We start from the raw sequence: 22,103 nt of genomic DNA, 5'->3' as shown, positions 1-22,103 counted from the left end.
GGTTAACTAACGTTAGCTGTTGCATAGAAATAGATTTCATGCAAGCGGCAACCTTCAATCCAACACTGAGTGACTTAAACTGCAGTTCATCCACTGGCCACTAGAGGCCGGCTGCAGAAGAGACTCAATCCCATAGACCTCCATGTTAATATGCCCAACTTTACAGCAGAATAAAACATGTTTACTGTCTGGTGCAAAAAGTGGTTTTGGTCTATAAAGCTAATCTTGCCCTTCATGACGACTGTGAGGGGGTGAATATTTTTATAACTCATCCGTTTAAATTATATAAAGCCTTAAAGTTCTGCATAAATAAGGGCGTGGCCACTTGAGTGACAGGTGGATTGCCGCTGATGTCACTACTAGCCGTTTGTCTGCTGTCTGTTAGCGTCACGTCACCTCAGCTAATCCGCCTCGCTGCACATTTCCGGTTATCCGGGAGTGACGCGCGGCCAAGATGGCGACGGCCGGCTCCGCCCACTTTGGGGCTTCAAAAACGCTCTTCAGAAACACTACGGGTGACGTCACGAACACTACGAACATATTTTTTTACAGTCTATGAATTAAACGAATTGAACTATCAACCACGTCATCCGTTTGTTTACATTCTCTCTTCAGTTTAATTCCCCTTAAATTCCCCTCAGTAATGTCCTTATTTCAGAACATCTGTTTCACGTCAGTCTGATGGGCTGAAGCGATCTGAGGCGATGATGATTGAAGAGAATAAAACAGAGTTTCTCGCCGAGCACAATCAGTATCCGCCGCTCTGAGATTATAAAGAGGTTCAAAGAGGTTGAAATGAGTTTTTTGGGGGGTGATGTGTATCAGTGAAGGACATCTCAGTGACATTTCCTTTTAAAAGCTCAAGATGGCGACGGCCCACTTTGGGCTTCAGAAACGCTCTTATGCGTCACATTCAGGGTTTGAAATGAACTTTTTCACTCACCGGCCATTCAGAACTTCTACTAGCCCCAAAAAAAAGAAAAAAAGAAAAGAAAATAACCAGATTAAGTACGTTATATATATTATAAAATTTTGATTTCATACATTAATTTCTTATTCAAACTAAACCCTGCCATCCAGCATCTCCTCTCTTCCTCTTCCATCCTCATCCTCTTCACCATAATGTGTTTTAGATGACAGATCAATACAGGACAGAGAACATCAGAAACTGTAGGATGCTGGAAAATAACAATGTCTTTTCTGTTCACCGAATGCTTTTTAATCTTCACTATTGCTTCAATGCAAATGAACAAGCGTGTCGTTGTGTGTAGTGTAGTGACGAGTGTGTTCAAGTCAGCAGATATGAGCAGATTATGAGCAATACTGTATTTAATATATCATGAGGACTCACGAGTATTTGCGCTAAATCTGCACTGATTTGTCCTCCACGAACTTCCCAGCAAAGTGAGTAAACATAATAACAACACTCGTGATTCGTCAGCGTTCCCCGCCACGGCTGATCATTACACGCGTTTGTTAACGGGTGTTCATTTCAAACCCTGATTACACTACAGAATCTGAAAGAGTTCCTCGTTCTCTCCCGCAGATATTCCTGACCAGTGTTCCCCGAACCCCTGCAATCCCTACGGGACGGTGCGCTGCGAGGACAAGAAGGGCGAGTTCCTCTGCCACTGTTTCACCGGCTGGAGCGGCGTCAGCTGTCAGAAAGGTACGAACACACGACAACCAGGATAAAGATGACGACGCACATCGTTCTGGAGTTATTCGTTTATTCTAGATTAATCGTTTATTAACGGTTTTCACAATGATGCCAAAAGAACCATCTCTAGTTCCCCGAAGAACCTTTCAGTGATCAGTTCTAAAAATAAAAATTTTTCTTAGTGTGAAGAACATTTTAAAAAATCTAAAGCACCTTTTTTCACTATTATAATAATAATAATAATAATAGTGCTGGGCAACGATTTTTATCATAGGTACTCGTCAACTGTGAGTGACGGAATCTAAAATCCAGAAAATCACATTGTATGATTTTTAAGTAATTAATTAGCATTTTATTGCATGACAGAAGTATTTGATCACCTACCAACCAGTAAGAATTCCGGCTCTCACAGACCTGTTAGTTTTTCTTTAAGAAGCCCTCCTGTTCTCCACTCATTACCTGTAACTGCATTTTTAGATTCCGTCTCTCACAGTTGAAGAGTACCTGTGATAAAAATTACAGACTTCTATATGCTTTGTAAGTGGGAAAACCTGCAAAATCGGCAGTGTATCAAATACTTGTTCTCCCCACTGTATTTATACAGCGCTTTTTACAGTACAGAGTTTCAAAGCAGCTTTACAGAGATAACAGGAAAATAATGCAACAAAGTTTTTTTCCAGAAGAAAATAGCGTCACAGTCCAGCTTAAAGGTATAGCGGAGGATGTTTTACTTCCTGGTGGGTAACCTATACTATTGGTCCTCCTAATTGTCAATCATTCTGGTGAATCAATCAAACTTTTCAAAAAGTGGAGAGGGCGGGTCTTATCTAAAATTTGGAAAGATCCTCCGCTATACCTTTAAGTAAGTTAATTTTTGTTGTAAAAAAGTTATTAATTTAGTTAATTTGATATATTTATAGTTGCTCCTGAGAAAACCGTGATGTCATCGTCCATTATGTAAACACAAACTTTTATTTTGGATGTGATTAATCATTGCCCAGCACTAATTTATTCAAAACGATAAAGAAAATGCGGACAGTATCTGAACACCTTCTTTATACTGTATGGTTTCATATTCCATATTCCAAACCTTAGCAGAGATGGAGAGTTTGAGTCTAGTTCTGTGACTCATCAAACCGCATTCATTACCGTCTTCTTCACGTCTTTACTGTATAGTTTCATATTTCATGTTCAACACGTTAGCAGAGTTGGAGAGTTTGAGTGCTCAAAGGAAAGAGTGGCCAGTTTCTGCCCGACACTGAGCCTCTGTGTTCCTGAGACTCCGCCCATCCAATCACATGGCAGGCTCTGAGTCCCGAGCTCCTCCTGATTGGCTAACGGTGCGCGTGTGTGTTTGTGATTGGCAGATGTGGACGAGTGCAGCAGAGGGAACGGAGAGTGTGAGCACGAGTGTAACAACACCATGGGCAGTTACCGGTGCTCCTGTCGTCACGGTTACCGGCTGTCGGGTCACCACGCGTGTGTGGGTGAGAAACGGAGGATTCAGTGTTCAAACAAACATACAGAACCAATTATTCCTGTAGATTTTCATATTTTCATTCCTGTAGGTCAAACTGTAAGCTGGAGTTTCCATCCTTTTATCCTCTGAGCAAAATTATATTTGGAAAATGTTTAGTTTCTGTTATGTTACATTATAATTTTTTCCGACAGCAGAGCAGTGTGGCAACAACCCTAGCAACCATTATTTAGCCATTACTCAAATATTTTTTTACTTGTTTTAATGAATAGATATTTAATTTGAGATATTTTAATTAGTGCTGTCAAATCGATTAATCGAGATAAATAATCACATCTAATATAAAACACACTCACACACACACACACACACACACACACACACACACACACACACACACACACACACACACACACACACACACACACACTCACTCACTCACTCACACACACACACTCACACTTACACACACACACACACACACACACACACACACACACACACACTCACACTTACACTCACACACACACACTCACATACATACACACACATATATATATTAAAAAAAATTATGTTAGATGCGAATAATGGCGATTGATTGATTTGACGCCACTAATTAAAAAAAATATTAACATTTTTATTTAATTGTTAAAAATTCAATATTTTTAGAATTGATTTATTAGAATTTTTTTTAATTCTCTAAACTTTTTAATGAAATTACACTTTCTTATGGAAGCTTGTTTCTGCCATATAATTTTTAAAAAAAGGTACTTGTGATTTTTTTACCTCGCAGTTCTGACTGACTTTCTTGCAATTCCGAAGTTTATAATTTGCAATCCTGGTTTTCCTCACAGATGTAAATGAGTGTGTGGAGACTCCAGATGTGTGTGGAAGCGCGCGCTGCTCCAACCTCATCGGGAGCTACGACTGCCTGTGTGACGAGGGCTTCGTCTACGACAACCACAGCAGGAGCTGCGCAGGTGCGTTTTACAGGAGGTTACCGCGTTTACAGGAGGTTACAGTGCAGGTGCGTTTACAGGAGGTTACCGTGTTTACAGGAGGTTACAGTGCAGGTGCGTTTACAGGAGGTTACCGTGTTTACAGGGCGTTACAGCCCAGGTGCGTTTACAGGAGGTTACCGCGTTTACAGGGCGTTACAGCCCAGGTGCGTTTACAGGAGGTTACCGCGTTTACAGGACGTTACCGCGTTTACAGGACGTTACAGCGCAGTTGCGTTTACAGGAGGTTACCGCGTTTACAGGGCGTTACAGCCCAGGTGCGTTTACAGGGCGTTACAGCGCAGGTGCGTTTACAGGAGGTTACCGTGTTTACAGGGCGTTACAGCCCAGGTGCGTTTACAGGGCGTTACAGCGCAGGTGCGTTTACAGGAGGTTACCGTGTTTACAGGGCGTTACAGCCCAGGTGCGTTTACAGGGCGTTACAGCGCAGGTGCGTTTACAGGAGGTTACCGCGTTGGCACAGCGTTACAGCGCAAGTGCGTTTACAGGAGGTTACCGCGTTTACAGGGCGTTACAGCCCAGGTGCGTTTACGGGGCGTTACAGCGCAGCTGCGTTTACAGGGCGTTACAGCGCAGGTGCGTTTACAGGAGGTTACCGTGTTTACAGGGCGTTACAGCCCAGGTGCGTTTACAGGGCGTTACAGCGCAGGTGCGTTTACAGGAGGTTACCGCGTTGGCACAGCGTTACAGCGCAAGTGCGTTTACAGGAGATTACCGCGTTTACAGGGCGTTGCAGTGCAGGTGCGTTTACAGGAGATTACCGTGTTTACAGGACGTTACAGTGCAGGTGCGTTTACAGGAGATTACCGTGTTTACAGGACGTTACAGTGCAGGTGCGTTTACAGGGCGTTACAGCGCAGTTGCGTTTACAGGAGGTTACCGCGTTTACAGGGCGTTACAGCCCAGGTGCGTTTACAGGGCGTTACAGCGCAGGTGCGTTTACAGGGCGTTACAGCGCAGGTGCGTTTACAGGAGGTTACCGTGTTTACAGGACGTTACAGCCCAGGTGCGTTTACAGGAGGTTACCGCGTTTACAGGGCGTTACAGCCCAGGTGCGTTTACAGGGCGTTACAGCGCAGGTGCGTTTACAGGAGGTTACCGTGTTTACAGGACGTTACAGCGCAGTTGCGTTTACAGGAGGTTACCGCGTTTACAGGGCGTTACAGCCCAGGTGCGTTTACAGGGCGTTACAGCGCAGGTGCGTTTACAGGAGGTTACCGTGTTTACAGGACGTTACAGCGCAGTTGCGTTTACAGGAGGTTACCGCGTTTACAGGACGTTACAGCCCAGGTGCGTTTACAGGGCGTTACAGCGCAGGTGCGTTTACAGGAGGTTACCGTGTTTACAGGACGTTACAGCCCAGGTGCGTTTACAGGGCGTTACAGCGCAGTTGCGTTTACAGGAGGTTACCGCGTTTACAGGGCGTTACAGCCCAGGTGCGTTTACAGGGCGTTACAGCGCAGGTGCGTTTACAGGAGGTTACCGTGTTTACAGGGCGTTACAGCCCAGGTGCGTTTACAGGGCGTTACAGCGCAGGTGCGTTTACAGGAGGTTACAGCGTTGGCACAGCGTTACAGCGCAAGTGCGTTTACAGGAGATTACCGCGTTTACAGGGCGTTGCAGTGCAGGTGCGTTTACAGGAGATTACCGTGCTTACAGGACGTTACAGTGCAGGTGCGTTTACAGGAGATTACCGTGTTTACAGGACGTTACAGCGCAGGTGCGTTTACAGGAGGTTACCGCGTTTACAGGGCGTTACAGCGCAGGTGCGTTTACAGGAGGTTACCGCGTTTACAGGGCGTTACAGCGCAGGTGCGTTTACAGGAGGTTACCGCGTTTACAGGGCGTTACAGCGCAGGTGCGTTTACAGGAGGTTACCGCGTTTACAGGGCGTTACAGCGCAGGTGCGTTTACAGGAGGTTACCGCGTTTACAGGGCGTTACAGCGCAGGTGCGTTTACAGGAGGTTACCGCGTTTACAGGGCGTTACAGCGCAGGTGCGTTTACAGGAGGTTACCGCGTTTACAGGGCGTTACAGCGCAGGTGCGTTTACAGGAGGTTACCGCGTTTACAGGGCGTTACAGCGCAGGTGCGTTTACAGGAGATACCGTGTTTACAGGACGTTACAGCGCAGGTGCGTTTACAGGAGGTTACCGCGTTTACAGGGCGTTACAGTGCAGGTGCGTTTACAGGGCGTTACAGCGCAGGTGCGTTTACAGCAGGGTTCCCGCGGGGTCTTAAAAAGTCTAAAATTCTAAACTTTAAATTTAAGGCCTTAAAACTTCTTAAAAACAGCCAGATTTTCATCCGCGGTCTTAAATTTCATTTAGTCAGGTCTTAAAAAGGGTTTACCCTCGTTTATTTCCAGAAACGCTGGCCGCAGAAAGTTATTACAAAGTAGCAAAAAAGTATCGAGTCGTAGCCTGCAAAGCGGAGCTCTAGTGCAGAGTTCTCCAACAAGTCGCTCGTGGCCTGATTGGAGGTCGCTCGCCAAGAGGCCGTTCACACGTTCACATATCGCGTCTTTTGCACGCTCAAGTTTGTTCAAATGTAGGCGTGCGGTAAGCGTGCTCATAATTGAAGCGACGCACTCGTTTTTTCCAGGCGCTGTCTGAAAGCTCAGTCAACAGGAAGGATGGGGGTGCACCCAAACACAACGAGTGTTTTTCTCTTCTCCGTAAATAAATCTTGTAGCAGAGCTACAGCAAGCGTTTTTCGGTGGTGGAAATCTATTAGCTACTAAAACTTATTTTTCTTTGTCATTGTGGAGAGTGCAGTGCATGGTTGCATAGCAACGACAGACGCCACGGGAAAATCGGACCGAATTTTACTATTAATAATAAAAGATAAGCTAAAGTGCATTGTAAATGTCAGTAATTTATCTTTTTTGACTCATTCTTTTTATAAAACTTTTTTTGTCAAACCTTTATTTTAACTTGTACATGTTAGTATGCAAGACATTTAAAAAATGTTCATTTTTAATGGTATTATTTTAATTTTTATGTAAACAAAAAGTGCATATTGATGCTAAATTTATTTGTTATTTGCTGGTTTTCGACATAAAACTTGGTGAATTGATTTCATTGTGTAGTATTAATACTTTTTGAACAGGATTCTGTGATAACCATGATCATTTTTGTCACTATAATCATGAAATTAAATGTTCATGCCATTTCATCTTTAGTTATGATCAACTATGATCAACTAAAATCAACTAATTATGTGTTTTTTACAGTATAGTATGCAAAGTACAATTTTCTATAAAAAAATTATATCTGATTCTGTTCTTTTCTCTGACACGCGTTGTTGGGTGTGGAAGGTTACTAATGTGATTTATCTGTAAATTAAATTAATGCTTTTTCAATTACTGAATTCATTGAAATAAAATGAATTCTTTGATTTGAATATTTATTTGGTAATGCGTCGTGTAGGTCTTAAATTTCAATCTTTATGGTCTTAAAATGTCTTAAAAAGGTCTTAAATTTGACTTACTGAAACCTGCAAGAACCCTGTTACAGGAGATTACCGCGTTTACAGGGCGTTACAGTGCAGGTGCGTTTACAGGGCGTTACAGCGCAGGTGAGTTTACAGGAGGTTACCGCGTTTACAGGGCGTTACAGTGCAGGTGCGTTTACAGGAGATTACCGTGTTTACAGGGCGTTACAGTGCAGGTGCGTTTACAGGAGGTTACCGCGTTTACAGGGCGTTACAGTGCAGGTGCGTTTACAGGAGATTACCGTGTTTACAGGACGTTACAGCGCAGGTGCGTTTACAGGAGGTTACCGCGTTTACAGGGCGTTACAGCGCAGGTGCGTTTACAGGAGGTTACCGCGTTTACACAGCGTTACAGCCCAGGTGCGTTTACAGGGCGTTACAGCGCAGGTGCGTTTACAGGAGGTTACCGCGTTTACAGGGCGTTACAGCGCAGGTGCGTTTACAGGAGGTTACCGCGTTTACACAGCGTTACAGTGCAGGTGCGTTTACAGGAGATGACCGTGTTTACAGGACGTTACAGCGCAGGTGCGTTTACAGGAGATTACCGTGTTTACAGGACGTTACAGCGCATGTGCGTTTACAGGAGGTTACCGCGTTTACAGGGCGTTACAGCGCAGGTGCGTTTACAGGAGGTTACCGCGTTTACAGGGCGTTACAGCGCAGGTGCGTTTACAGGGCGTTACAGCGCAGGTGCGTTTACAGGAGGTTACCGCGTTTACACAGCGTTACAGCCCAGGTGCGTTTACAGGGCGTTACAGCGCAGGTGCGTTTACAGGGCGTTACAGCGCAGGTGCGTTTACAGGAGGTTACCGCGTTTACAGGGCGTTACAGCGCAGGTGCGTTTACAGGGCGTTACAGCACAGGTGCGTTTACAGGGCGTTACAGCGCAGGTGCGTTTACAGGGCGTTACAGCGCAGGTGCGTTTACAGGAGGTTACCGCGTTTACACAGCGTTACATTGGAGGTGCGTTTACAGGGCGACGCGTTTACAGGAGGTCACCGCGCAGGTGTGTTTACAGGACGTTACCACGCGTTTACAGGGAGTTACCGCGCAGGTGCGTTTACAGGACGTTACAGCGCGAGGGCGTTTACAGGGAGTTACCGCGCAGGTGCGTTTACAGGGCGTTACCACGCGTTTACAGGGAGTTACCGCACAGGTGCGTTTACAGGACGTTACAGCGCAGGTGTATTTACAGGAGGTTACCGCGTTTACAGGACGTTACCGCGTTTACAGGACGTACAGCGCAGCTGCGTTTACAGGAGGTTACCGCGTTTACAGGAGGTTACCGTGTTTACAGGGCGTTACAGCCCAGGTGTGTTTACAGGGCGTTACAGCGCAGGTGCGTTTACAGGAGGTTACCGCATTTACACAGCGTTACAGTGGAGGTGCGTTTACAGGGCGTTACCGCGCAGGTGTGTTTACAGGAGGTTACCGCATTTACACAGCGTTACAGTGGAGGTGCGTTTACAGGGAGTTACCGTGCAGGTGCGTTTATAGGACGTTACAGTGCAAGGGCGTTTACAGGGCGTTACCGCGCAGGTGCGTTTACAGGGCGTTACCGCGCAGGTGCTTTTACAGGGAGTTACCGCGCAGGTGCGTTTATAGGACGTTACCGCGCAGGTGCGTTTACAGGGCGTTACCACGCGTTTACAGGAGGTCACCGCGCAGGTGCGTTTACAGGACGTTACCACGCGTTTACAGGGCGTTACCACGCGTTTACAAGACGTTACCACACGTTTACAGGAGGTTACCGCACAGGTGCGTTTACAGGACGTTACCACGCGTTTACAGGACGTTACCGCGCAGGTGCGTTTACAGGACGTTACCACGCGTTTACAGGAGGTTACCGCGCAGGTGCGTTTACAGGGCGTTACAGCGTAGGTGCGTTTACAGGAGGTTAACGCAAACCTAAAAGAAGGTTTAGAAATAAATATTTTATTTGATTCAGCAGAGAATTTAGTACACATAAACTTGTTACATCAAACAACCACCATTTTTTCAAACTTGAATGACTTTCTGTCTCCTGTAGCACATAAAAGAAGATCAATAGTAACCAAAACAGTTGCCAAAATGTTTCAAAATATCTTCTTTTATGCGACGTTCGTCTGTTAGCCTATAGGACAACTTAGTTTGAATAAACGAGCAGACACTGATCGCCTAAATTAAATTTATTTTTTTTAATATTTGTGTAGTGTTCAATGTTGTTATCGAAAGAGATACGCGGATGGGGTATTATTTCATCTGCAACCGCATCACAAAACTCATCTTCCGCACCAACGTTTTTTGACCAAATTTCAAAGCCGCACCCGGTCTATGGACGATGCAATGCTCTGCTGATGCGAGCCGCAAGAAAGCCCTTCTGTTCTAGAAAGGATACAGCAAAGATATTTAATGCTAATGTATGAGGCATAGGCCTACGCTGAGTTTCATTCATTTACGATGAGATGCGCTCTAGTTCACAATGCAATGCAAGTGAACGTGGCGCGCCGGCGCCTCCATGTCACGGTTATTATATTGTCTGCTATATTTGCTTTTTATTTATTAAATACATGCAATTGGTTGATGAAACATTTATTAAAATTAAGATACAATATGTACAAAACGAAATTCGCTTTAAAGAAAGGCTTTTAACAATGCAATGCAAGTGAACACGGCGCGCCGGCGCCTCAATGTCACGGTTATTATATTGTTTGCTATATTTGCTTTTTATTTATTAAATAAGCTACATGCAATTGGTTGATGAAACATTTATTCAATTAAGATACAATTTTTACGAAACGAAATTCGCTTTAAAGAAAGGCTTTTAACAATGCAATGCAAGTGAACACGGCGCGCCGGCGCCTCAATGTCACGGTTATTATATTGTCTGATATATTTGCTTTTTATTTATTAAATAAGCTACATGCAATTGGTTGATGAAACATTTATTAAATTAAGATACAATTTTTACAAAACGAAATTCGCTTTAAAGAAAGGCTTTCTACAAAGTAAATCTTAATGAAGTGGTAAAAATCATGTCTGACGATTTACAAAACCAAACTTCATTAAGTGGTAAAAACCATGTTTCCCGATATATTGCGCATCTTATGATCCTATCTTTTATTACAATTGTTTTTGAGCTAAAATGTAATACACATCATATAGGCTATACACACACTGTGTATGTTTCTTTTATCAAACATGTTTGGGGCCAGTCAAGGTGTAATTAAACTGAACAATCAGTTATCGGTAATGATACGTTGTTTATTATTGCAAATGTTTATTGCTAATGTTTATTATTGCAAATGTTTTTCATGTGTTTAATAAATCTCATAATGATGGCACATCACTATATCATAGTCATAGCTTTTATTTCTATCTCAAATGATTGGCGGTCGGTCAGGGGCTACTTGGCAAACAATCAAATACAGTTGGAAACGACGTAGACCATTAATAACACAGACTGTTAACAGTTGTTTTTAATTAGTATTTAAACATTCTCTACAATAAATTTTTTTGGTAAAAAATATTTTAATAACACGGTTTTGGCGGTTATAGAGTTCTAATGACGGTGTTCAACTATAACCGTCGGTCTCACGGTTATATACTAACCGTCACACCCCTAATTGAGTCATTCATTCATTCGATTCTTTCAAACGGCTGATTCATTCAGGAGTGAAGTAAATGTCTCTCTTTATGAATGAATCATTGAATCAATCAACTGATTCGTTCGAAACGCAGATTCATTTGGAAACGAATCGCTGCTCTTGGCTTCAGTTCTGCTTTTGGCTTTATAGGTAATATTTTTGTTAGCAAACTTGAGCAAAAACAGACAATACTGTGTCTAAAATATACCACAATATTAACATCTAATTTACTGAACGGTTGAATAAAAGAATGAGCATCATGCAGCAGTCTGAAGGAACGGATCATTTCATCATAACGCTCATCCTGACCTTCATCGCTGAACTCTTAAATTCAGGGGTGGTGGTGGCGCAGTGGATAAGACACATGCCTTTGGTGTGAGAGACCCGGGTTCGATTCCACTGTGAGACACCAATGTGTCCCTGAGCAAGACACTTAACCCCTAGTTGCTCCAGAGGCGTGCGACCTCTGACATATATAGCAATTGTAAGTCGCTTTGTATAAAAGCGTCAGCTAAATGAATAAATGTAAATGTAAATGTAAATGTTAAATGTCTCTCAGTCTCAGTACGGGATGTCTCTGTCTCATTATCCCACATTCATCTGTTTTTGTGACTTTCTCCCAGTCATCAGTGTTGAGGAAGCGTGTGCATGTTACATAACCCCAGATCCACTTTAGTTTCCTACCAGGGAAATTCATGCTGCTTATTTGTGTTCAGGCCATTTGAGCATCTTTCATCATCCAAAACATGAGGAAGAGGATTATATAATGTGTGTGTTTCACTTCAGGTCACTTACTGTTGACTCATTAAAGACACATAGAGCCGGTCAAGAGTTAAACTCATTTATTCCAGATTATGGTTTATAAATGAGAGTTAAAAATGGGAATTTTCCGTTTTTCCCGTCAGACGTGGACGAGTGTGAGACGCATGTGTGTGAGGAGGAGTGTGTGAACACGCCGGGAAGTTTCCGCTGCTACTGTGATGGACGGCAGGGGAAAAGACTGGGCCCAGATTTCCGGAGCTGTGAGGTGACACACACACACACACACACACACACACACACACACACACACACACACACACACACACACACACAAAGACACACACTCTCACACACACACACACACACACACACACACACACACACACACTCACACTCACACACACACACACACACACACACACACACACACACACACACACACACACTCTCACACACACACACACACACACACACACTCACACACACACACACACACACACACACACACACACACACACACACACACACTCACACACACACTCTCTCACACACACACACACACACACACACACACACACACACACAGATCTATAAACTGTCATGGATGGGATATTTATATCACATGATCAGTGATGCTCGTTTACTAAAGGATATACTCAGCGTGTTCATGTTTGTCTGACCTCGACACCTCAAAGAAGGCGGAGCCTCAGAGCCACACCCACCTATTACATCATCAGTACACTGACCAATGGGAGCTCAGAGGTGTTTCCCTGCCGGAGCAAACTTTTCCAGAATGTTGACTTTGGGAAACTGTGTCAGACTCCTGAAACGAACTCCATATGAATTTCATTTTGGCCTGATTTTATTCAAAATGACACGAGTATATCGGGGTCCTCACATTTACATTTACATTTGATTGGTCACATAGAATTAGAGCATTTATTATTATTATTTGCATCATAATGTTTCTTTTTAAATTGTTTGATATTCTAAAACTTTATTTCCATGTTTAAAATAGATATTGAATCCCAGAATGTCCTTGTGACGTCTTGGACAAATAAATATGCATACACACATAAACATATATGAAGGATAGAAGGTCAGAATGATCATAAGCTTCATATTTCATATTCTTTCAGATGTGTAGCTGTATTCTGAACAAACCCAGTTTCGCATGTTTACACCCTCGAAGGTTTAAAGAGTTTTGTTTCATTCTGAATGTTAAGTTTCAGTTTTATCTTTCACTTTAAACTGGTGATGAAATAGTTTTACTTTCAATTCTGTCTTTTGAAAATGACTTTAAGTTTCATTTATGATTTTAGTATCAGTGTTTCTTCACTCTTTCATCAGAAGTGAATCAAGAGTCTCGATCGTGTCAGACTGGACTAGTTTTGCCACTATCATAACTAATAACTCATAATAATTCAGTTTTTTCGATTCTGGATCAACTTTATTCTCTATAGAGAAAGTTCTTCTCTATATGAGTGTCAGTGTTCCTGAACTCCTGAAACGCCTCCATTGTAGTCTTGAGTTTCTTCCGGGAACGAACACGTCACAATATTCCTCATTTAAATAATCAATATGCAGAATAAAGGGGCGGGGCCTGGTTGAGTTAGTTAGTAGTGTGTTAAACTGGCGGTTATGGAAAGGGGCGGGACATTTCCCAAACTCACTCGAAGCGCTCGACCAATCACAACACACCGCTCCAGCCGACCAATCAGAGCACAGTATGCTTTTCAGAAGGAGGGGCTTCATAGAGACAGGAAGTAAACAGAGCGTTACTGACAGACTGGGAAGAGAGGATCCGCAACAATGGAGAATATGAGGAACATAATCAACATTCACGCAGGAAAACCTGTTCTAGTAGAGCCTGAAAACAAGGGCACAATATGGCAATAGTTTTTGCTCTTTTGCACATCCTGAGTTTGATTATTTGCACATATTTTGATCTTCTTCCTCTCTGTGTGTTTCTGAAGACCATCGAGCTTCATCTGCCGCAGGACATGAGGAGGAACTCGCGCTCGCTGTATCTCGGACGCATGTTCAGCGGGATTCCTGTGGTCAGATTACGCTTCCGCCGCAGGGTCCAGACCGGGTGAGCACAGATGATCACATGATGCACAGGATCACATGATCTGAGACATGTAAACATTAGGGCTGGGACGATAAATCCATGCATCGTGAATCGAGCAATTTTTTACGAATGCATCGCAATTCTCTCTTGAATCGATTTTATTGATATTAAAGATTCGTTCACAATAAACGAATCGTTCATGACCGACCCATCACTAGTAAACATAAACATGCATTATTTCAGTGGCTGTTTCCCCTCAGATTCACGGCGGAGTTTGACCTCAGGACCTTCGACCCCGAGGGCGTGATCTTCTTCGCCGGCGGACACTTGAACAGCTCCTGGATTGTTCTGGTGGTGCATCATGGGAAACTGGAGCTGCAGCTGAAATACGGAGCCGTGAGTCGAGTGACGAGCAGCGGCCCGCAGGTCAATGACGGACAGTGGCATAAGGTCAGAGGTCACTGCAGGGGTCACGACTGAAACACACAACTGATCCTGATCCTGTTCTCTCTTCCACATCATTTCCTGTCATAAAAGTCAAATAATATCATATCTGTTTGTGTATTTCACAACAAAACTCTTATTACACTATCATAATAATAATAATAATATTCCTATTTAAAGTTTTCTTTCAAAAAAATTCAGCTTCCAAAGATTCTTTCTCAGAACTTCAAAAAATATCCCAATAAATGTCAATATGATTTTTTTATTTGGAAATTAAAAACTGTATGAATTTTAGTCAGGTATAAATATTTCTGTTACTTGAAAGAAAATAAAACCTTAACTGAATAAAATAAAATAAATAAATAATTATCTTTCAGCTAGTTGCAACATTTCTCATTTTCATTTAGTTTAACATTGAAAAAAAAAACTTAAAGAGAAATAAAAATTAATAAAAAAAACTTTATAATCATATTTAAAATGACTTTAAATAAAATTGAAAAAATTATAATTCAAAATATGATTAACCCTTGTCCTGCATTAGGGACATTTTTGTCCTTTTCAGTTTAATTTCTTTGACCATTTTGGCTGTTTTAATGCAAATGGTATGTAATTTAGCAAAGTTGTGATTTTTTGGATAAAAAAAAAAAAAATTATTCCATTTTGCATATGTAATATAATTGGAATGGAGTACTTTCCATAAGATCATCTCTCAATACAAATCAAACCAGCTATTAGGCTAACTGAAATAAAACCATGCCAAACTCTAGGTATGGTGAAGGCTATGTGATGATGTGGGGCTATTTTAATTCCAAAGGCCAAGGGAACTTTATCAGGATGCATAGTATCCTGGATCCATGAAGTAACTGGCCTTTAAAAATAAAAATCTGCCTGCCTCTATGGGAATTTAACATAGGGGTGTCCAGACTTATGCACCCTATATTTTAAGGAAGAACATTTATTTATTTACGATACATTATTCATTCACAAAGAAAATTGGTGTCCTTAAAGGTTGGATTTTTCCTAATTTTTTCAATTAAGGCATTAAGGTCAATTTCCAAAAGATGATTTTTTTATTCCTCTTTTTAGTCAACTTTAGCATGGGTATCTGAACTTATGCATAGCACTGTATTAATGCAGCACAAGGGTTAACTATAATATATCCCAATTATTCTAAAATAACACTTATTCTAGTCATTGTCTGCGTGAATTGCATTAATAATGTTTTTGTTAGTAAATGAATAGATCCAGTAACAAAAACAGCATCACGTCATTAAAGACTTTAAATCACTTTTTCAGGGTTTCTGCAGTTCTTAAAAACTCTTCATTTGAAAAGATCTTAAATTGGCGCAGAAAGTTCCAAACTCATAAATTCATGACATTAAACGTCACACGTTTTCTTTAATGTTTTAATGAATTCAAAAGTAAAGTAAATCTGCTGAAAGCTGTTTATAGCAACTCTTCAAAGTTTAAAATGTGTGCTTGATGTGACACACCAAACTTTCCCTTGATTGTGTGTGTGTGTCTCAGATCTCAGTGGAGGAGCAGGGGCGGAGTCTCGTCATCAAGATTGACAGGGAGGCGGTGATGAAGATCGCAGTGAACGGGGATCTGTTCACGATGAATAAAGGCATGCATGAGCTCAACCTGACGGTGGGAGGCGTTCCCTTCAGAGACGACGGGCTGGTCAGCAGGGTGAGACTCGGGCGGCTTACACACCAGTGACAACTGTGACTGTACACTGACCACACCAGCTGATACGTGATGGCAACTACTGTACATGCATGCCATTTAAAATGTCTACATATATATATATATATCTTTTTTATTTTTGTGTGTGTTTTAAATGTGTCTGTTGTATGTTCTGTTATTGACAATTTGATTTCAGGTTCCAGTCTGGTATCATTTGATTTGATTATTATTTACTTACATCAGTCTCATTCATCTCACATTAGTCTCTTATTAGTTTTACATACGTCTCACATCATTCTCTCACTAGTCTATAATATGTTTCTCATTGGTCTCGCATCAGTCTCATATCAATCTGGTTAACTGGTGTGTGTGTGTGTGTGTGTGTGTGTGTGTGTGTGTGTGTTGATGATCACAGGTTAAGCCTCGACTGGACGGTTGTATGAAGGACTGGCGCTGGTTAACTGGTGTGTGTGTGTGTGTGTGTGTGTGTGTGTTGATGATCACAGGTTAACTCTCGACTGGACGGTTGTATGAAGGACTGGCGCTGGTTAACTGGTGTGTGTGTGTGTGTGTGTGTGTGTGTGTGTGTGTGTGTGTGTGTGTGTGTGTGTGTGTGTGTTGATGATCACAGGTTAACCCTCGACTGGACGGTTGTATGAAGGACTGGCGCTGGTTAACTGGTGAGGACACGTCCATTCAGGAAACCATCCGGAATAACGAGCGCATGCAGTGTTACGCCGTCGAGGACCACAGCGCCTTCTACCCCGGACACGGCTTCGCATACTTCAACCACAGCCACGGTGTGTGTGTGTGTGTGTGTCAGGGCGCTCTCAGTCTGATTTATGTACTACTGTAGTGTTTATTCATATTTCAAATTCATTCAATTTTATATTTTCAGTTTTCATTTTAGTAATTTTTATGTGTTTTTGTCACTTTTAGTAGTTTTCGTGGTAACACTTTACAACAAGGTTCCATTTGTTAACATTGATTAACATGAACAAACAATGAAAATTAAAGTTAACAGTAACAACATTGGTGTGATGCGTTTTTGTTGTTGTAATTTTTTTTTTATAATAGTTTTAGTTAACGATAATCTCCCTGCTTCCCGTAGGAGACGATCAGACGCTCCGTGTGCATGTGACCCTGCGCCCCGCCTCCTCTAACGGGGTCCTGTTCGCTCTGGTCCGTCAGGATAAAGTCCCGTTCTCCATCTCTCTGTCAGACTATCATCCCGGGACACTCGAGTGGACAGAGGTGAGAGTGAGTGTGTGTGTGAGAGTGAGTGTGTGAGTGTGAGAGTGAGTGAGAGTAAGAGTATGAGAGTGAGTGTGTGAGTGTGTGAGAGTGAGTGTGTGAGAGTGTGAGAGAGAGTGAGAGTGTGTGAGAGTGTGAGAGTGATTGTGAGAGTGAGTGAGTGAGTGTGTGTAAGAGTGAGTGTGAGTGAGTGAGTGAGTGAGAGTGAGTGTGAGAGTGAGTGTGAGAATGAGTGAGAGAGTGTGTGTGAGTGTGAGAGTGAGCGTGAGAGTGAGTGTGAGAGTGTGTGAGAGTGAGTGTGAGTGTGTGAGAGTGAGTGAGTGTGAGTGTGAGAGTGAGTGTGAGAGTGAGTGTGAGAGTGAGTGTGTGTGAGTGAGTGTGAGTGAGTGTGAGAGTGAGTGTGTTAGTGAGAGTGAGTGAGTGTGTGAGTGAGTGTGAGAGTGAGTGAGTGTGAGTGAGTGTGAGAGTGAGTGTGTTAGTGAGTGTGAGAGTGAGTGAGTGAGAGTGAGTGTGAGAGTGAGTGTGAGTGAGTGTGAGAGTGAGAGTGAGTGTGAGAGTGAGAGTGAGTGTGAGAGTGAGAGTGAGTGTGAGTGTGAGTGTGAGTGTGAGAGTGAGTGTGAGTGTGTGTGAGTGAGTCAAGTCAAGTCAAGTTTATTTGTATAGCGCTTTTCACAATACAGATTGTATCAAAGCAGCTTCACAGTATTAAATTAAAATAATACAACGAAGTTTGTTTCAAGAGGAATTTATTGATTGATAAAATTAAATTAAATATCCCCAAAATATCCCCAACTGAGCAAGCCAAAGGCAACAGTGGCAAGGAACCGAAAAACTCCATCAAGTGACCTAATGGTGTCCTAAAACTCCATCAGGTGACCTAAGGGAGAAAAAAAAACCTTGGGAGAACCCAGGCTCAGTCGGGGGCCAGTTCTCCTCTGGCATTTATGAGCTAGAGGCCGGATTGTAGTTTGAACTGTGGGATTATATGAATGCCTGGCTGAAGAGATGCGACTTTAATCTAGTTTTAAACTGGGAGAGCGAGTCTGAGCAACGAACAGTATCAGGAAGACTATTCCAGAGTTTTGGAGCCAAATGTGAAAATGCTCTCCCTCCTTTGGTGGTTCTGAATATCCTAGGTATGACCAAAAGCCTGTGAGTGTGAGAGTGAGTGTGTGTGAGTGAGTGAGTGTGTTAGTGAGAGTGAGTGAGTGTGTGAGTGAGTTTGAGAGTGAGAGTGAGTGTGAGAGTGAGAGTGAGTGTGTTAGTGAGTGTGAGAGTGAGTGAGAGTGAGTGTGAGAGTGAGTGTGAGAGTGAGTGTGAGAGTGAATGTGAGAGTGAGTGTGAGAGTGAGTGTGAGAGTGAGTGTGAGAGTGAGTGTGAGTGTGGGAGTGAGTGAGAGTGAGTGAGAGTGAGTGAGAGTGAGTGAGAGTGAGTGAGAGTGAGTGAGAGTGAGTGTGTGTGAGTGAGTGAGAGTTAGTGAGTGTGTGTGTGTGTGTGTGTGTGTGTGTGTGTGTGTGTGTGTGTGTGAGAGAGTGAGTGAGTGTGAGAGTGAGTGTGAGTGTGAGAGTGAGTGAGAGTGAGTGAGAGTGAGAGTGAGTGTGAGTGAGTGAGAGTTAGTGTGTGTGTGTGTGTGTGAGAGTGAGTGTGAGAGTGAGAGTGAGTGAGAGTGAGTGTGAGAGTGAGTGAGAGTGTGAGAGTGAGTGAGAGTGAGTGAGAGTTAGTGAGTGTGTGTGTGTGTGTGTGTGTGTGTGTATATGAGTATGAGATGATGGTGTTTGACATGTTCTGTCTGACCTCTGACCCTACAGCACGTGCTGGTGTCGTTCGGTGATGTGGTGGTGGCCAGTGTCCCGGTGAACCTGTGTGACGCTCACACACACACAGTGAACGTGACGGTGTTCGGGAACAGTTCTGAAACTGTACTGGAGGTGGACGGGCGTCTCGCTCAGATCGAGCTGGGGGAGAATGGAGACGCTCTCGATCTCACGTCATCATACAGCACCTTCATAGGAGGCATCCCAGGTAACGGCTCACATCAGTCTCAGTCTCACATCAGTCTCAATCTCACATCTGTCTCTCATTCGCCTCACATCAATATCGGTCTCAAATCAGTTTCATTCGTCTCACATCAGTCTCAGTCTCAACACAGATTTGTGAAGAATATTTGAGAGAAATAGGCCTTTTGTGTACATAGAAAAAGTCTTAGATCTTTGAGTTCAGCTCATGAAAAATGGGGGCAAAAACAAAAGTGTTGCGTTTAAAATTTTGTTCAGTGTATAATAATCGGACAGACACATGTCATTATATAATTTTGCAGTGTATAACCTTATCTTATTTTTTGCAATATATCATGTTTCATATCACCTGAAACGTGCAGCAGGTTTTATTCCAATGCAATTCATGTTTTTCCCACATGACGGTATGTGTTTCGCTTAAAAAAATTATTTGAACTAATTCATGATTTTCGAGAACTAAAATAAGTTTTTAGTGTTTATATTTTTTTTCGGTACTTACAATTATTTCAGAATTTAATATTAAAATTGAACATATACCGATGCGATTTTGTCTATTTTTTTATCCCACTCAACAATGAAATGATCTTAAAACGTGACCCCTGAGATCCCGCTTTCTTTATTGGCCAGTTCCTTCACATGTGGCCTTTAGTCTCATACAGTCAAACCAATATTTACTCACACACCTTCAACATTTCTCACATTATCACAGTTTATTCGCTATAGTTTAGAAAATGGTACTAAAATATGACAACTCAGAGTTATGAACTCAGTTGATATTTGACTGGTTTTGTCCGTCCTTCTGTTAGACTGTCTCACATATGAATTATGTTGAATATCTGTGAGCTGTTAAATTTCCAGCACTGTTGAAAGTTATTTATGTTATTTCTGAATCTGCAGACTCTTGACATGTGCTGAATCTTGTCAAGTCTCCTTCATATATACAGCGCTTTTACCAATATAGATAGTTTCACAGCAGCTTTACTAATGCTGTTTTCTGGTGCAGATGTTTCTCTGGTGTCCACCCCGGTGTCGGCCTTCTTCACGGGATGCATGGACGTGCGAGTGAACGGCCAGATGATGGATGTGGACGAAGCCCAACACAAGCACAACGACATCCGCTCTCACTCCTGTCCTCTGGTGAACACAGAGCAATAACAGAAACCAAACGCCATCGAAGTGCTTTTCGACCGCGAGAGGATCCGCTTAATCAGGATCTGATCCTCGTCACAATCGCGTCACGCACATATAGCACAGCCATATTGATGTATTATTACTCACTGACACGCTTACATTAGACCAATCGAACACAAGCTACTGAAGAGTGTGCTGGAAAATACTGTATCTGTACATATGCCACTGTAAAATGCTTTTAAAGGAGGACGATTTAAAAAACAGCCAAGCTCATCAATATAGGCCTTCAAGGCCTCGATGTAGGTGCTCAACTTCATCATCATCATCATCATCATCATCGTTTCTTTCACTGGTTTGAGTTGTTTTTCTAGTCCCGCGTTTGAGTTTTTTAATCTTGTTTTTATTGTTGAAGTTGTTTTGTATTCCGTTCATGTTCGCTCTGTGTGTGAGACTGAAACGCTTGTTGAAAACAAATAAAGGCGGATGTTGTTATTACGAAAATGTATGTCCTTTAATTCCACAGAAATTTAGTGGCTCGCTGTAACTAGTGTTACTTTGCTTTACTCTGATACTTACAGGATTCAAAAAAACATAAAAACAAAAGTTCGGATTCACAAATACCTTTTTTTAAGAAAAAGTTAAATTTCTTGAGAATATTCAGTTGTTGGGAAAAAAAACTTCTGAACCTTAATATTTTGTGAGGCTATTTCATTTTCTTCAGGGACAGGAAGTGATGTCAGCAGTGACGTCCTACAAAACACCTCTATTGGGGCGTTTATATTTTAAAGTTCTCATTCTGTGATGTTATCTTCAAATAAAACACAATGACATTATAAATGAATTTTATAAGGTAAAAAGTGGTTGTTGTATATATGCTGAATAGACAAAACATGAGGACAATGCAAATACTGCAAACAAAATCACATGGGAAAATCATTTGTGTGCAAGAAAAACCCACATGAATATTTCAACAAAACAATAAATTAAGAATCATATCTATTGGGATATTTAAGTTTTAAGTGCCTTTGGACATGAGAAAAAAACAATTCATATTTTTGTACAAACAAGAGGCAACACTTTACAACAAGGTCCCATTAGTTAATGCATTAACATTAACCAGTTACAGTATTTATTAACTCTTTCCCCGCCAGCATTTTTTAAGTAAAGTTGCCAGACACCATCAGCATCTTCAACGGAACAAAACATCTTTGTTGAATTATTTTCTGTATGAATATCTGAACATGCACTATATCGAAAGAAAGACCAGAGCCTCTGCTTTTAGAAAACATTTTATTCCAGATTCATGCATTATTTTTATCGACTCTTGAATGTGGGGAAGATTCATCAAAAAGCTGAGAAAATTATGTTTTTGTCAAAGTCTTCGTCCAGATGGGATTCAGAACGATAATCCTAAACACAGATGGAGTAGATCAAGGCCATCCACACACGCACACTCTC

General features: G+C 42.1%; 1 protein-coding gene and 1 long non-coding RNA gene across 2 annotated transcripts in view; both read left to right on the top strand.

Annotated features, from left to right (window-relative positions):
- Nucleotides 1–22,103, top strand: part of LOC309494552 — a 116,881-nt gene that overhangs the window by 73,557 nt on the left and 21,221 nt on the right. The gene's annotated exons all lie outside the window — the stretch shown is intronic.
- On the top strand, nt 866–21,146 carry LOC309494662 (growth arrest-specific protein 6-like; the record flags this gene model as incomplete). The annotated part of the gene is made up of 12 exons (XM_082164076.1): nt 866–918; nt 1,527–1,669; nt 3,028–3,147; nt 3,992–4,117; nt 12,182–12,303; nt 14,015–14,133; nt 14,373–14,562; nt 16,084–16,248; nt 16,877–17,045; nt 17,357–17,499; nt 19,308–19,521; nt 20,518–21,146. 12 exons carry the CDS (start codon nt 866–868, stop codon nt 20,667–20,669), a joined length of 1,716 nt encoding a protein of 571 aa, XP_082020202.1. The 3' UTR covers nt 20,670–21,146.

This window comes from Leuciscus leuciscus (assembly GCF_965113295.1).
Source record: "Leuciscus leuciscus genome assembly, chromosome: 3".
In the NCBI taxonomy this organism is placed as follows: domain Eukaryota; kingdom Metazoa; phylum Chordata; class Actinopteri; order Cypriniformes; family Leuciscidae; genus Leuciscus; species Leuciscus leuciscus.
This window is presented reverse-complemented; position numbering and strand designations above follow the sequence as displayed.